This window comes from Myotis brandtii, unplaced genomic scaffold (assembly GCF_000412655.1).
Source record: "Myotis brandtii unplaced genomic scaffold, ASM41265v1 scaffold144, whole genome shotgun sequence".
NCBI lineage: Eukaryota > Metazoa > Chordata > Mammalia > Chiroptera > Vespertilionidae > Myotis > Myotis brandtii.
Genome location: NW_005355159.1, coordinates 1253350 through 1269173, shown reverse-complemented (window position 1 = coordinate 1269173; position 15824 = coordinate 1253350). Strand labels below are relative to the sequence as shown.

At 36.9% G+C, this 15824-nt stretch overlaps 1 protein-coding gene across 1 annotated transcript in view; it reads left to right on the top strand.

Annotated features, from left to right (window-relative positions):
- TRIP4 (thyroid hormone receptor interactor 4) overlaps positions 1 to 15824 on the top strand; it is a 70654-nt gene that overhangs the window by 38104 nt on the left and 16726 nt on the right. The window contains exons 9-11 of the mRNA XM_005861061.2: positions 1774 to 1961; positions 5875 to 5999; positions 7982 to 8073. Of these exons, the coding sequence (XP_005861123.1) occupies positions 1774 to 1961; positions 5875 to 5999; positions 7982 to 8073 (405 nt within the window). The remainder of the gene's footprint in view (positions 1 to 1773; positions 1962 to 5874; positions 6000 to 7981; positions 8074 to 15824) is intronic.

Below are 15824 nucleotides of genomic sequence, written 5' to 3'. Positions count from 1 at the left end.
TGGGGATGTGCCCGCAACCAAGGTACATGCCCTTGACCGGAATTGAACCTGGGACCCTTGAGTCCGCAGGCCGACACTGTATCCACTGAGCCAAACCGGCCAGGGCCATTTTTAGTTTTTTGAGGAAACTCCATACTGTTCTGTACAGTGACTGCACTAGTCTGCATTCCCACCAGCAGTGCACGAGGGTTCCTTTTTTCTCCGAATCCTTGCCAGCACTTGTCATTTGTTGATTTGTTGATGATAGCCATTCTGACAGGTGTGAGATGGTACCGCATTGTTGTTTTGATTTGCATCTCTCTGCCTTATATTTTGGATAGTTATTTATGTGTCTGTCTTCTATTAGGATTGTAACTTCCTTGAATGCAAGAACCATGATCTTTTTTATATTTTATATGTTGCTGCTTTATGCCTTTTCATATAGTTAAGTACTTGAATGTTTTTGTGATTTTTTTTTTAATATACAAAGTTGATTGGACTTATAAAATTTTATTGTGGAAAGATTCTTAGGGATTTATTTAGTCCAACTGCGTTATTTTACAGTAAAGTGACACCTTTAGGGGTTAAATGATTGCTTAGAGTTTCTAGACTACCACTCTAGCATTTTTTCCCATTTATAAATTACTAAGTAAAAAGTAAAAAAATTAAGACAACTAACCTAACCTCACCATCCTAATAAAGCCCCTTTTTTCCCCCTTAAATTTTGGAGCACTCAATCTTCTTGCTCTGGATGGAAGAAACACTAACCTTTGTCTCTGACTGAACTACTGTCAGGACTCTTCAGGCTCCTGTAATTACCTGTACCCTATAATTTCTATTCTCTTTACATGATGGATGCCTCATTTCTGTAGTGCTCCATCCTCTCCTTTAGGGGCCAGTTCTTTAATGCAGGGTAAGAGAATAATACTTTTTGCATCCAGTCATCAGAACTACTGCCCCTGACAAGATCTGTTTGGCTTTATCATGGTACCAGCATGTGATTCTGCCCCTCAGCACGTGAAGAATGTACAGATCAAAACGTTAAATCTTCATTGGGCTGATATATTTATATTGGGAAACATAATGTATCCAATATAGGTTATTAATAAGTATAAAATGGAAATAATTACAGACCAGTTATTTGGTGTGATAGTTGTACTGTTGCTGGAATTAGGAAGCTTTGTGTGGAGATTTCAACATTCTAATTATCCTCTAAGATGGAACCTTGTTATCATACCTGGGCTTCTACTGAATTTGTACCTTCTCTAGCTCTTTTGTCCTTGTTTCAAAGATGGGATAAATTTTTCTAAGAATATGTTCCCACTATGATTTCATTATTAGCATTCATCTCATTTTTTAGATCTACTCCGGGTTCTTTCCTTTTCAGAACTATATGTTGTTTTTTCCCCCTGTGTAGTGGATAGACCAGACAGGTGCAGCCACACAGAAGAAGGCTTTCCATTCAGCAGGATCAGAACCAGAGTTCAACTCATATCGGCACCAGTTGCGAATCCAGGACGAATGTGATAGTTGTACTGTTGCTGGAATTAGGAAGCTTTGTGTGGAGATTTCAACATTCTAATTATCCTCTAAGATGGAACCTTGTTATCATACCTGGGCTTCTACTGAATTTGTACCTTCTCTAGCTCTTTTGTCCTTGTTTCAAAGATGGGATAAATTTTTCTAAGAATATGTTCCCACTATGATTTCATTATTAGCATTCATCTCATTTTTTAGATCTACTCCGGGTTCTTTCCTTTTCAGAACTATATGTTGTTTTTTCCCCCTGTGTAGTGGATAGACCAGACAGGTGCAGCCACACAGAAGAAGGCTTTCCATTCAGCAGGATCAGAACCAGAGTTCAACTCATATCGGCACCAGTTGCGAATCCAGGACGAAGAATTTCAGGAAGGCTTTGATGGTGGCTGGTGCCTCTCTATGCATCAGCCCTGGGCTTCTCTGCTTGTCAGAGGGATTAAAAGGTAAGAACAGAAATGAATCTTGACAGTGAGAGATTTTACAGTGACATCAAGTTGATTTAGAGTTATGGATTAGAATTTATTTTCCCCAATCTAGTGATGATTTATAATATTCGTTGGTACATAAAACTTTAAGCAATATATTCATGTTACTGACTTGATAATAGTTTTTATTTTTTATTTTTTTTACTGAATAGCTTTAAAAAACTGAGGTTAAAATGGCTAAGGATTTTAGTCATAACAAACAATAGAATACCAGTTTTTTTTTTTATCTTTGTAGGAAGTCTATTGATAAAACTTCTCTTGGTGCTGCCTTTGTAATAAGGCACTCAACTTTTTAAAGGTTTGATCCTATTTGGAATTCAAGGTTTTTAATATTTATTAATTTTTTAAGACATTAGCTTATTTGGTTTTGTTTTTCTTTCATTCATCTGACTATCTATCATCCAGCTAATCTATCTGAGTAACCATATTGCGAAACTATTTTACCACAAATTCCTTTCCTACAAAAAGTGGGAGAAGTAGTAAGGAATAGAAGAAGTATAATAGAGTAGAGTTGTTGTACCTGTTAGTGGTGATAGTAATAGCTTATAATTCCATGGTTTCATATGTTTCTTCTCAATTCAATTTTTAAAGATAGTTCGGTTTTTTTCTTTTATAAATGTAAATAGAAAATTGGAAAATACAGAAAAGTAGCTAGAAAAAGAAAGATCACCTATAATCCCATCACCTATAAACAGCTACTGTTAGCATTTTGGAGTGTTTATGTTCTTTTTCCTATGCAAATTATATAGTGAGACCTAATATGTATTTATGTTTGTGTTTTTCTTCTTTCACTTTTCATTACAACATTTATTTTTCCTTTTTTATCCAATTTTATTAAGATAAAATTGACATTTGCCCTGGCCGGTATGACTCAGTTGGTTGATTCCCAGTCAGGGCACATTCTCGGGTTGCAGGCTTGATCCCCAGTAGGGACCCGCAGGAAACAGCTGATCAATGATGCTTTCTCATCAATGTTTCTCTCTCTCTCTTCCTCTACCTTCCTCTCTTTCTAAAAAAAAGAAAATCAATAAAAACATTACAAAAAGATAAAATTGACATACAACATTGTATTTGTTTAAGGTATACAACATAATGATTTGATATACGTATATATATTGCAAAATGATTGTTGCAATTAGTTTAGTTAACATCATCACCACAGTTACACACTTTTTGTTTTTGTGATGACAACTTTTAAGATCTATTCTCTTAGCAGCTTTCAAATATATATAATAAAATATTGCTAACTATAGTCACCATTTTGTACATTATGTCCCCAGAAGTTTCTTATAACTTGAAGTTTGTAACTTTTAACTACTTTCCCCATTTCCTTCTGGCAACCACCAATCTGTTTTCTGTGTCTACGAGTTTGGTTTTTTTCACATTCTGCATATACGTGAGATCATACAGTATTTGTCTTTCTCTGTCTAACTTACTTTATTTCACTTAGCAAAATGCCTTCAATGTCTATCCATGTTGTTGCAAATGTCAGGATCTTCTTTATTTTTATTGATTATTTAAAAAAATATATGTTTTATTGATTTTTTACAGAGAGGAAGGGCGAGGGATAGAGAGTCAGAAACATCAATGAGAGAGAAACATTGATCAACTGTCTCCTGCACACCTACTGGGGACTCTACTAAAGAACTCCTTCAGGGCAGAGATTATTCAGCAGCTAACAAAATGACCAAGAATTTACCAGATGTCTAATATTAATTCAAAGTAGAGAAGAGAAAACAAACGATTATCTTAGAGAATAGTGTTTCTCTGTAAGATGCTACTGACATTTGGGGCAGGGCAATTCTTTTTTTTTTTTTTTTGATTAAGATATTACATATGTGTCCTTATCCCCACGTTACCCCCGTCACATCTTCTTTATCCATTCATTCATCAATCCATGTCTTGGCTATTGTGACTAATTCTGTAGCGAATATGGGAGTACAGATATCTCTTTCTTCCTTCTTATTTTATCAGTTAGAATTTCATATGCCTGGCAGTGTCCTAACTCATAACGGGATAATACTTTGTATTTAAATAACATTTTACCATTTTTAAAGAGGTAGCTTTATTAAATAGATTGGGCCAGTATTATTACAATCTTGGACAAATGAGGGCACTTAGGCAGGCAAAGGTAAAGCAGCTTGCTTTGAATTTCAAAGTTAGTTACTAGTGGCAGGAATGGTACTAGAGGTCAGGTTTCAAAGTGCTTTTTCCACTCTCACTGTGTAAGAGTCATTTTTCTACTTTCCTGAAAGAAAATTTGTTATCAATATTTAGGAACAATTATTAGTGCTTTGGTGTTTTCATGATGAATTGTGACTTTTCTCCTTCATTAAGGTGCATTACCGTTTTCCCCCTCCTCTTGAAGATCAGGCTATCCTGCTTTGTCTATCTGTGTCATAGTCCAGGTGTGTAGTGCTGTTAGAGCAGGTGTGTAGCACTCTGCTACTGCTCCAGGGCAGCCAGGCCTGTAGGTGTCTGTTTCCTCATTCGTTCTCTGCAATTAGGTGCCTTCCCTTTTTAAAGTAGAAAACTAGACAGCTTGTTCTCTGCTGAGGGAATCAGAATGTTTACATTTCTCTCATCCTATTTTGGATCTATTTATTCAGATTTTCTCACTGCAAAGAACAGGATGAGCAGCATCCAACCCACAGTCACTAATCCCACAGAAATAACGTGGGTGGTTTTGCTATACTTGTGAGGTCATTTCCCCAGTAGCCCTTAAGGTTGTTTGGTATAGAGGGAAGAAATATATTGATTCATTCCTCATTTACTGAGTACCTATTTTGTGCCCAGCAGTCTTCCAATTCGTCTACATTGGAAAACTAAGGATATGAGAACATCTCTGTTTCCTATTCTAAGAATAGCATCATAGGGGTATATCATCTAAGTACCTTATTTTATTTATTTTTTATTTTTTTATTTTTATTTTTTAAAATACGTTTTATTGATTTTTTTTTTTTTACAGAGAAAGGGATAGAGAGTTAGAAACATCGATGAGAGAGAAACATTGATCAGCTGCCTCCTGCACACTCCCTACTGGGGATGTGCCCGCAACCAAGGTACATGCCCTTGACCAGAATTGAACCTGGGACCCTTGAGTCCGCAGGCTGACGCTTTATCCACTGAGCCAAACCGGTTAGGGCGGTACCTTATTTTATTGGTGTGAATTAAAAGAGAAACATCTTTTTGTAATCCTTGGAGTAATGAAATTTTCTGGAATGCATTCTGTTACTCCATTTAAAGATTCTTTCAAACTAATGAACAGCTTATTTAATTACCTCCAAAGAACATAACCTTTTATAAAATACTTGGAAAATATAAAGGAATGTGGTGGCAATTTAAAGAGTAAAGATTATAAACATTTTTATTTACTTAAATTGTATTAAATAATAATTATAAAAGTAACTATTCTTGAGGAATTATATGTGGGTGAGAATTTTTCTGTCAGGTTAGAGAACAATTAGCAAATCTTTCAGGGAAAAGGTTAGCCTTTGACTCAAAGAAAGGCAAAGATTTCCATTTTTATGGGACAACTTGGATACCATGAAAATAGAAGATTTGGATTATAAAAGTCCCAAGGCTAATGAAAGCCCCCAGTCTGAGTTATTAGAGATCATATTTTTAAAAAATAGAAGCTGAGAGAGATGAATTGTCCTTGTTCTGATAATAGGCATAACTGGGGAAAGGGAACACAATTCATACTCATGTGAAGAGTATTGTGGGAGAATTGTTTTTCACAAAAAATACTTCTCTTGCTGAGGTATCATCTACAGATCTCTTTGTTCAACTGGATAATTTATTGTATATTATGAGACCCTCCAGGACACTAGAATTTAGATTCTTCCTGCTAAATTTATACTTGTTTAAGGGTGGAGGGCAGAAGCTGGTACACTCCTCACAGAGGACGGCTTTGGATAGCAGCCACAGCCAAAAGACCCTCCCCTCAAGAAGTCTCAGAACTCCAGACTACATATCGTTTTCTTCGTGGGAAAGGTAACCACCATATATTCTCCTTTTAGTCTTACTTTATTGAGAGAAGTCATTGACTTTCACTTCTTCTTCCTATGATTTTTTTTTTTGGCTGAAAGTATGAAAGTGACTTTAAACTTTGTGTATTTGCTTGTTTAGTGGCAAGTCATAGATAGCTGTCGAAAGCATTAATTTGCCAAATAGTGCAAATAAAAATTTTAGTTCCCAATACTAGAAATTAACCAATTAGTCTTACTTTGTTTTGTTTGTTTTTAATCTTCACCTGAGGATACGTTTCATTTATTCCAGAGAGAGAGGAAGGGAAAGAGAGAAAGGAAATATTGATGTGAGAGAGAAACATTAATTGGTTGCCTCCTATACACACCCTGACAGGGGATCTAACCTGAAACCTAGGTATTTGCCCTGACCAGGAATCAAACCCGAAACCTTTCGGTGTATGTGTTGACAGTCCATCTGAGCCACACTGGCCAGGGCAGTCTTAGTTTTATCTGAGAAAATTTTATCCATATATATATATATGCATATTTACTATGATAATAAATCATAGTAAATATACATGACTGCTATAAACTCTGGGATCTTTAGATTGGGAAGAACCACAAATAAAAATTTTTATCCGGAGTGACCCAAATAGACATCTGCTATTGGATTTGGACAGATCAAGGTTGGTTGACTTAAGCAGTGTATTTTGGCAATCACCCTCAGCACACTAAATTTGGATCTTAATCAACCGAAGGACTTATATGCATGCATATAAGCATAACCAATGGACATAAGACACTGGGGGGTAGGGGAGGCCAGGGGATTGTCAAGGGCGGGGGAAAAAAAAGGGACACATATGTAATACCCTTTGTAATACTTTAAGCAATAAAAAAAAAGGAATTGTACAGTTTTTATGTAATAAACTTTTTTAAAAAAGAAAGAAAAATAAATAAATTTGTATCTTAAAATACACTTCTCACCCTTGGGTGTCTTGTTTTCCTTCCTTTTATTCAGATCATACAGTTCTTTTTAAGATAGAATGAGAGGATAATTACAGACACACCTATAAAAGGTTTTTTCTTTATTTGTTTTTAAAGACTTTTTATTGATTTTTAGAGAGAGAAAGGGAGAGGGGGAGAGAGAGAAATATTAATGTGAGAGCAATATTGATCGGTTGCCTCCTACACATCCCCACTAGGGATTGAGCCTGCAACCAGGGCATGTGCCCTGACCAAGAATCGAACTGGCAATCTTTTCAGTGCACAGACAACACCCAACCAACTGAGCCACACTGACCAGGGCAACACCTATAGAAGTTTTTAAAAATCCAAGCTCAGTGGCTAGAGCGTTGGCCTGAGGACTGAAGGGTCCCGGGTTAGATTTCAGTCAAGGGTACATGCCCGAGTTGTAGGCTCGATCCCCAGTGGGGGAGGAGACAGCCGATCAAAATGATTTTCTCTCATCATTGATGTTTCTATCTCTCCCTCTCCCTTCCTCTCTGAAATCAATAAAATATATACATATATATGTATATATAAAAGAAATCAAAAGTACATGTTTCTATAAGAATGTATTTCTGTTTTGACTGATATAACAGGCTTGTTTTAAATTTGTGTGTTCTGACATTCTTAATTTTTTAAAAAAATATTTATGGGTTTTCTCTTGACACCTGTAGCTTGTTTCCAAAACCCATTATCACTAAACACCAGTCTGATCCAGTTGAGTGTAGTGGAATTGATTTGTTTGAAGTGAAATTGTGGGGTCTTTGAACTTCAATGGTGTGCGAGTAATTTTCCTATAGCTTAGATGTGGAGAGTGGACTAAACCAGCCACTCAAATTTTTTTGCTAAAATATCAACAGTTGAACCAAATAAAAACCTCATTGTTTTCCTTATGTCTACATATAGATAATAGAGAAAGTGATTTGTTCAGAATTGAAAACAGATTTGTGAGTTCTAGGGTCACAAAAAAGGAAATTTAATCATTCTTTATTCTTGATTCAGATGTGGAATTTCCCAATGACTATCCATCAGGTTGTCTTCTGGGCTGTGTGGACCTAATTGACTGCTTGTCCCAGAATCAATTTAAGGATCAGGTGAGTAAGAATACTTATCTTGGACAGATTCTTGCTTCGCCACCATAGATCTTTCAGCACAGGATATCCTGCAGATAGTAAGGTGCTAGCAATTGGATTTAAACATGTAAAGAGAAACTTTTAATTAGGAGATACTGGGGAGAGAAAAGACCAGGGTAGAAACAGAAAAAGTATGGTATAGTGATGCTTTGATTTCTGGTATATGGAGAATAGGCACATATACATTTCTGCATAAAAAGCTTTTGCCACATTCCAGCTAACACATATAGGATCCTCATCCCTTAGAAAAAGTTCGCTGCTTTTGGTGAATAAAGCTTCCATTATCCCTTGAATTTCAATTAGGTGGTGGGAATGATTGAATTTGTTATTACTTATTCTGGAACATTTGTTCTGGGCCAGAGAATTCATAATAAGCAAATGTTTGAACTCTGATTGCCTGGACAGTGCCAAGTTTGGTGTGCGTGTGTATATATGTGTGTATTTTTATTTATTTTGATCATTTAAGATAGAACTGACATAACTAAAGTACATTTTTGAACAGCAGAGGGAGCTAAAGGAAAACCTGAAATTCAGAGCCTTGTGTTTAGACTTAGACTAGAGAAATCCAAAATCAGAAGGATCATCCTTGAAGCATGAAGAGTTTTACCTACCAGTGTGGGTTACCTGTACTTTAAATAGTTACTTTAAGCAGTAGGGCTTCTACCACTGTGCTAAAGAAAGTGTTCTTCAGTTTTTCTCAGTAAATTCTTTGCTTTCCAGACCTATTTGCCTTTCACTAGTGTTATTACTGTCTGCAATTTTAAAAAACACTATTCCTATATCACCTTTTCTATCCTTTCCTCACATATTTTAGCCAATAGTTATTAATCTCTCTAGTTTTCTGTCTTTCATTTTCTTGTGGATTGCCTCCTCAGCCCTTCTCTGATTACTTTATGCATATGAATACAGTGTATCTAATTTGGCATGACTTTTTACTCCTAGCCTTTTTTTCTGCTCTTAGCACTGATCTAGATCTACGAAAAACCATAGACATGTGGAGGCTCTTCATTTTCCACACACTTGTGCCTGTCCTATCCATCTAATGGGCCCTTTACCCATTTTTTCAGTGTCATTTTTTTACTCTAGCCTTTTTTTTTTTTCAGTTTAGAAATAATGTAAGAATTTCTTATATTGGTGTAAGCTTTACAATTTCAGAGACTCTCACAGTCATTAACAGCGTAGTGTAACTTTTCTTCTTAGGTTATTTGCATTCTAAAAAAAATAACCAGCAGCCTCTGGCAGTGTGGGTGGTGGTTTTGGCAAGGGATCTCCCTTTACTTTCTCATTTGCCAATCAAGCAAACCACCACCTGATACAAGATCAAATGATTTGTAGCCAGTCTTCTTTTTGCCACAATTTATGTAGAAAAGGTTGGGAAACTATAATCCTAGTCTTTGGAATTAGAAATCTAATTAACAAAACATCGTTTTGGTTTCTCCAGGTTCTTGTCTTTCAGGGTAGCATAATATTCCTCCTATTCTGTCTTTTATCCTGAGAAAGCTGAGGGTAGCTTATAGATGTGGAGGAATCCTTCCATATGTTTCTAGCTGGAGGTCATGGCAACTCTCTTTATGAATTTCCCTAATGTATGACATTAGAATATTTCAAAATGCCAGAAGCCTCTAAGCTTCATTAAACACAGGAATCCCATGCTTATTTTTCCTATGGCTTTTCCCTATTGTTTCTATTCTATGTTTGAAGGTAGCACATGAATGTATTCAGAATTGGTATTAGCCCTATTTGATGATTGTTTATCAGATAAGGATCTTACAGCTTTTAAAGTTGTAGCTTTGGTATTTGGCTGTTTTTGGAAAATGTCTCAAGCACCCTTGGTAGCCTACCTGTCTGTCTCTCTCTGAGCTAGGGTTCTGTGATATACGAAATGTGATTGCCTCGTCTGTTTTACCAACCTTATTCTCATTTCTGCAAGAATGAGTTGAGAGTTTACGTATTATAACCCTACACTAGCATTTCCCAAACTATTCCATGGTATAGGTGTTCTCTGAAAAATAACGAGGGTAGGGAGATTGTGAGGTTTCCATGAACACATATATTTGGAAAATGTATTTGGATTAAATAAATTTATTTACTGAAAAACTTCTCAGAGCCCTTAATATGCTAGTGTGTATTATGATTCTGATGTAACTCTCTGATATATCTGGTGAATATAACTTTCATTGTTCACAAAACTTTTTGACCATATCTCTGCCTCTTTTTCCCCCCTCTATCCCCCAAAACTCCCTATTTGCATATTCAGAACTGGTATCTTGTGGTGTGTACGTTTTGGAAGTGCTAGTCTGAATATATTTGGTTTTCTCTCATCCTCATAGATTAGCTCACTGAGGGAGAATCATCCAGAAGACACTTTCCTGACTTAAGTCTTCTTTCTGCATTTCCGCACTCATTTCTCATCACTCAGCTAAATTGCATTTTCTTTGAAAACCCGTGTGGATATACTAATTTTGTTTCAACTGAAACCAATCTCCTATGTGACTTAGCCCACATTTTACTTCTCCATCTTGTTCGTAACTTTTCTCTTTCCCAGAGAAACTCAGTAACTTACTTCCTGACCTCGAATTCTTGGCCTTTCTTTGATTAGTTAAAATATACTAAGCCCTCACTATTTTCAGCATAGTGTGATCATTTAGTTTAAAAAAAAACAACACAAAAAACCCACAGTAAATGTTTCATTAGTGGTTGTTAAAAGTCAAGTGCACTACACTAGAAGTGGCTTTAAAATATGTACTAAAAGTGCTTTCCCCTGAGCTAAGAATTCGTCTTCCTTTTATCTTCTAAGAATAGTATGGTTGGCATGGCTGATTTGTACCAGAAAAAAAAACCCCACTAGACCTTCCACCCTCTTAAGTAGTAGCAGGGGATCAGCCTAGACAAGGTAGGAGTGCTACAGAAAGCACTGAAGGCTCAACTCAGGAGACTGAGGTAGATGAGAGCCATCTAGTTAAAACTTTTGTATTCCCCTGGAAGGAGCCCATGCCGTTTGCCAGCGTTTTATCTGCCAGCAGCAGATGTAAGCTCTCAAAAACAGCAGGGAGGATGTTAACTGCAACAATGCATCAAGGCTGTGGTTTGTAACCTCAATAGTAAGGCAGTTAAAACTTTTTTTTAAAACAAAGACATTTTGATTGCCAAATCCATAACCATTAGCAGCTGTGGTTTGAACAGTTCTCTAGACCTAACAAGTTTTCAGACAAAAAGTTGAGCTGGTGGCTTTTGTTTCTATGTGTCTGTGTTATGTTTGTGCTATTTATATCTCTGCCTTCAATAGAAAATCAGATTTGTCTGAAATCTCCAAGGTCATTGATTATTCAATTTCTTCTGTACTGAATCCATTTCTCTCCTTGTCAGTTTACTGACCCTTTATTCCATTTGATCTTATGGTTTTTATAATAACCGAGACCCTATCTTTTTTTTTAAATCTTCACCCAAGGATATCTTTTCCCATTGATTTTTAGAGAGAGTGGAAGGGAGGAAGGGAGAGAGAAAGAGAAACTTTGATGTGAGAGAGACATCCATTGATTGCCTCCCGCACTCGCCCCCAGCAGGGCTGGGGATGAAACCTGCAACCCAGGTACCTGCCCTTGATCTGGAATCGAACTGGTGACCTTTAGGTTCCCAGGCTAACACTCCAACCACCAAGCCAAACCGGCCAGGGCTCAAGGAATTACGATGAAGCAGTTCTGCTGCTGACTGCTATAAGAATATCCAGCCTGGCTGGTGTGGCTCAATGGTTGAGCGTCTACCCATGCACCAAGAGGTCACTGGTTTCGATTCCCAGTCAGGGCACATGGCCCACTTGCAGGCTGATTCCCCAGTAGGGAATCGATCGATGTTGATATTTCTCCCTCATCAATATTTCTCTCTCACCCTCTCCCTTCCTCTCTCTAAAAATTAATAAAAACATTTTTTAAAAAGCATCCAAGTAATACAGATCAGGAAGATTGCAAATACCACTTCATATGTGGAAATCATTGGCTACTATCACCAGCAATTGTAAGTCTGAGAGGTTAGAAGTTAAAAAATGAAGGAAGTAATTAACAGTCAATATTTAAATCAGGCATTGACCTTAAATAATAGAGTCCCCAAATTCTCTTTTAAAATATGTGAAAAGAGCCCTGGCAGTGTGGCTCAGTTTGGTCCCATACACCAAAAGGTCACAGGTTTGATTCCTGGTCAGGGCACATGCTTGGGTTGCTGGCTTGATCCTCAACGGGGGCATGCAGGAGGCAGCCAATTGATATTTCTCTCTTTCTCTCCTTCTTCTCTCTCTAAAATCAATAAAAACATATATATGTTGTACTGAGAAAACCTACCAATTTATAGACCTAAAATGTATGTTCCTAGGAAACTTGAGGGCTGTATCTGAGAACCCATAAAGAGGGGTGTTGAATATCTGCCACAATTAGCCTAACCCTTGGCAGTTCTTTAAAATCACAGCTCATTTGAGTGAGATAGGTAACGTATTTTTGGAATCTGATGACAACCAGAACATTTACTAGAATTTCTGACAAGAACAGACTCGAGTTTTTTGCAACCTGGGTAGCAAGTGTTCACTTAATGAATTGAGGACAAGCATGTACATTTTTAATAATCTAGGAAGCATTATGCTTTCTGTTGTATTTATCCTGAAGAGAGGAAGGGAATATTAATACTTTTATATTCATTTATGTACATTTTTTAATGTTTAGCTTTTCATCTGAAAATGAGCATATAATTCTTAAGATTTTCTTAACTTTCATTCATCGATAAATACTTGAGTATAGGTTACAAATCAGTCACGGTTTTAGACACTAAATGAAACAAAAAATTGAATGAGCCAAAGTTTTTGACCCTAGAATGTTTGAAAGATCACTAGGTAGATAAGATATATATGTAAACCAAATACAAAATAAAAAGCAAAGATGACTGTTTCAAGAGAAGTAAAGGCTGCCTCTGAGGAACTTAAAGGAGGAAAAGGTTGCTTCCAGCTGGGTGGGATCACAAAAGACTTTAAGAAAAAGATGGCTTTTGAACTAACCTTGAAGGGTAGTAATAATAAGATCTATTACTTTTTGATAATTTATTATGTGCCAGGCCTATTATATATGTTATTTTCTAACCCTCACAACAACTCCAAGGTATCATTACCCCTCTTTTAGAAATGAGAGAACTTAAGACTAAGAGAGTTAAAATACTAACTTGTGTACTGTTCGTAATTGGTAGAATTGGGATTGCTGTTCAAGTCTTCCTACTTAGATGGTAGAAAGCACATGCCAAGGAGAGGGAGTAAGGTGAGGTAGGCAGTTATGGGCCTGTATGGAGAGTAATAGCAAACCAGTTTGTTGAGGGAAGAGTATGAGTGAAGGGGAAGAAGTAGCAAACAAAAATGGAAAGGTATGTTTTTGTCAGAGATAGATACCTTTGAATGACAGGCTACAGGGGGAAGGCTTTTTTCTGTAGTCAGTTGTGGGATGGGAAAAGGTGTTTTGAAGGTGATCAGAGCTTTGCTTGAGGAAAATCAATCTGGCAGCAATGTGGAAGGTATTTGTCATCCAAGGTAGAGATTTTTAAAAAAATCTGTTCTAGGATAATGCCAGCGAAATTAGGCAATGGGGTGTGGGGGCAGATGCAAAAGGTTTTATATAGGTAGAATCAAACACCTAATGTGACACTTTAATTTTACCTGTAAGTAAACCCAGGCTTAGAGAAAATATGGTCTGCTTGATTTAGAAGGAATCTGCTGTAGTCTTGCTATCTTACTGCAATCTGTTCAAAGCTTCTTGATTTGTCATCCAGTCTACTGTATGAACCAGGTGGCAAATCGTCTCCTATTTTAAAATTTTATTACTCAGAATATTATACAATCATACATTCATGAAGTATTTATTGACCATGTGCCATGTACCAGGCACTGTGCTAAAGACTGAGGATCCAGAGTTTTAACAAGATTAAAAATATTTATTTTTTTAGTGACTTTAGAGAGAGAGGAAGGGAGAGAAAGAGGAAAACATTGATGTTAGAGAGAAACATCAATTGATTGCCTCCCATAGGTGCCTGGACCAGGGATCAAACCCCCATCCTGGATAAGTACCCTGACCAGGAATTGAACTGGCAACCTTTTGGTGCATGGGATGATGCTCAACCAACTGTGCCATACCTGCCAGGGCTTAGCAAGATATTTTATTCCCTCTAGATCCTTAAGTCTACTAGAAGAGACTGAAACAAAAAAACCCCAACCATAATAATTATCATATGAACAAAGAAATACACAAAAGAGGAGACCAAACCCTAAGTCAGCTGGAGGTAGGGTAGGAAGGTAAAAGAAGCTTCTAAAAATGGTCAGTCCGAAGAAGGTAGAATTTATGTCTTCCTCAATATACCATGCTATATCATGTGTCTATGCTCTTGTCCGCCAGGAGAGTTCCTATTTAATCTTTTAAACAGCTTAGATGTCATTCTTTCAGTAGAGTCTTCCCTGACTTCAGCCCATTTCCTCCTTGGCAGGATGGTAATTTTTTTTATAATTACAAAAATAAAATGTTCACATGTAGTTGGTCACCATCTATGTCATATTCATCTTTTTATCTCCAGTGTCCTAGTATATAGCCTGGCACATAGTAGGTACTCAATAAAAGTTGTAACAATATATTGAGAGGCTGGCAATGATTGATATACTAGTATGAAAAGCCTTAAGTGCTTTGTGAAGGAATTTGAGTTGTATTCTAAAGGCAACTATATAAGTGATGTAATGAGATGTGTATTTTAGAAAGATTATCCTGGCAGCAGTAGGAAAGATGGACTGGATGGGCAAGCCTAAATATAAGGAAATAATTGTCCAGGTGAGGCATGATGAAGGTCTGCAACAATACTCAGGCAGGTTAGTGGACAGAAAGGAATAAATGATTGAAATGTTTAGGACTTGATGATTTGATTGGATATGAAGTATGAGAAAAAGAAAGGAGTCTAGGATTAACTTGTGTTTCTGGCTGTGGTGAGTGGGTGAATGGTACTACCTTTAGTCCAGATGGGGTATACAAAAGAAGAGAATTTTCTTTTATGGTAAATGACTTTTTAAAATGAGCTGCCCTAACTGGTTTGGCACAGTGGATAGAGTGTCAGCCTGCGGACTCAAGGGTCCCAGGTTCAATTCTGGTCAAGGGCATGTACCTTGGTTGCAGGCACATCCCCAGTAGGGAGTGTGCAGGAGGCAGCTGATCGATGTTTCTCTCTCATTGATGTTTCTAACTCTCTATCCCTCTCCCTTCCTCTCTGTAAAAAATCAATAAAATATATTTTTTAAAATAAATGAGCTATGGCAAAGGAAACCTATATTGTAGCCGTGAAGGAGAGGTGTTCTCTAGTGTGTGCTCACCATACCAAAATCAACTTTTCTGTAAGTTTTCATTTGCATAGTTTAAAATATTTTAATCTGTTTTGTTCTAAAAGACAAATGTTATGTAGTAAGGGGTACTGTTAATGTTAATCATGCTTAATAATGATCTTACCTTGATATGTTAACTAAGGTCAAAGGATTCTCTGAGCTTTGCCTCAGAATGGTTCTCAGTTGAGTCAAACCAGACATCTACACTAATAAAAGAGAAACATGGTAATTGGCGTACGGCCGCTACCCTTCCCATTGGCTAATCAGCATATCCTTATGCAAATTAACTGTCAGCCAAGATGGCGGCCGGCAGCCAGGCAGCTGGAAGCAAACA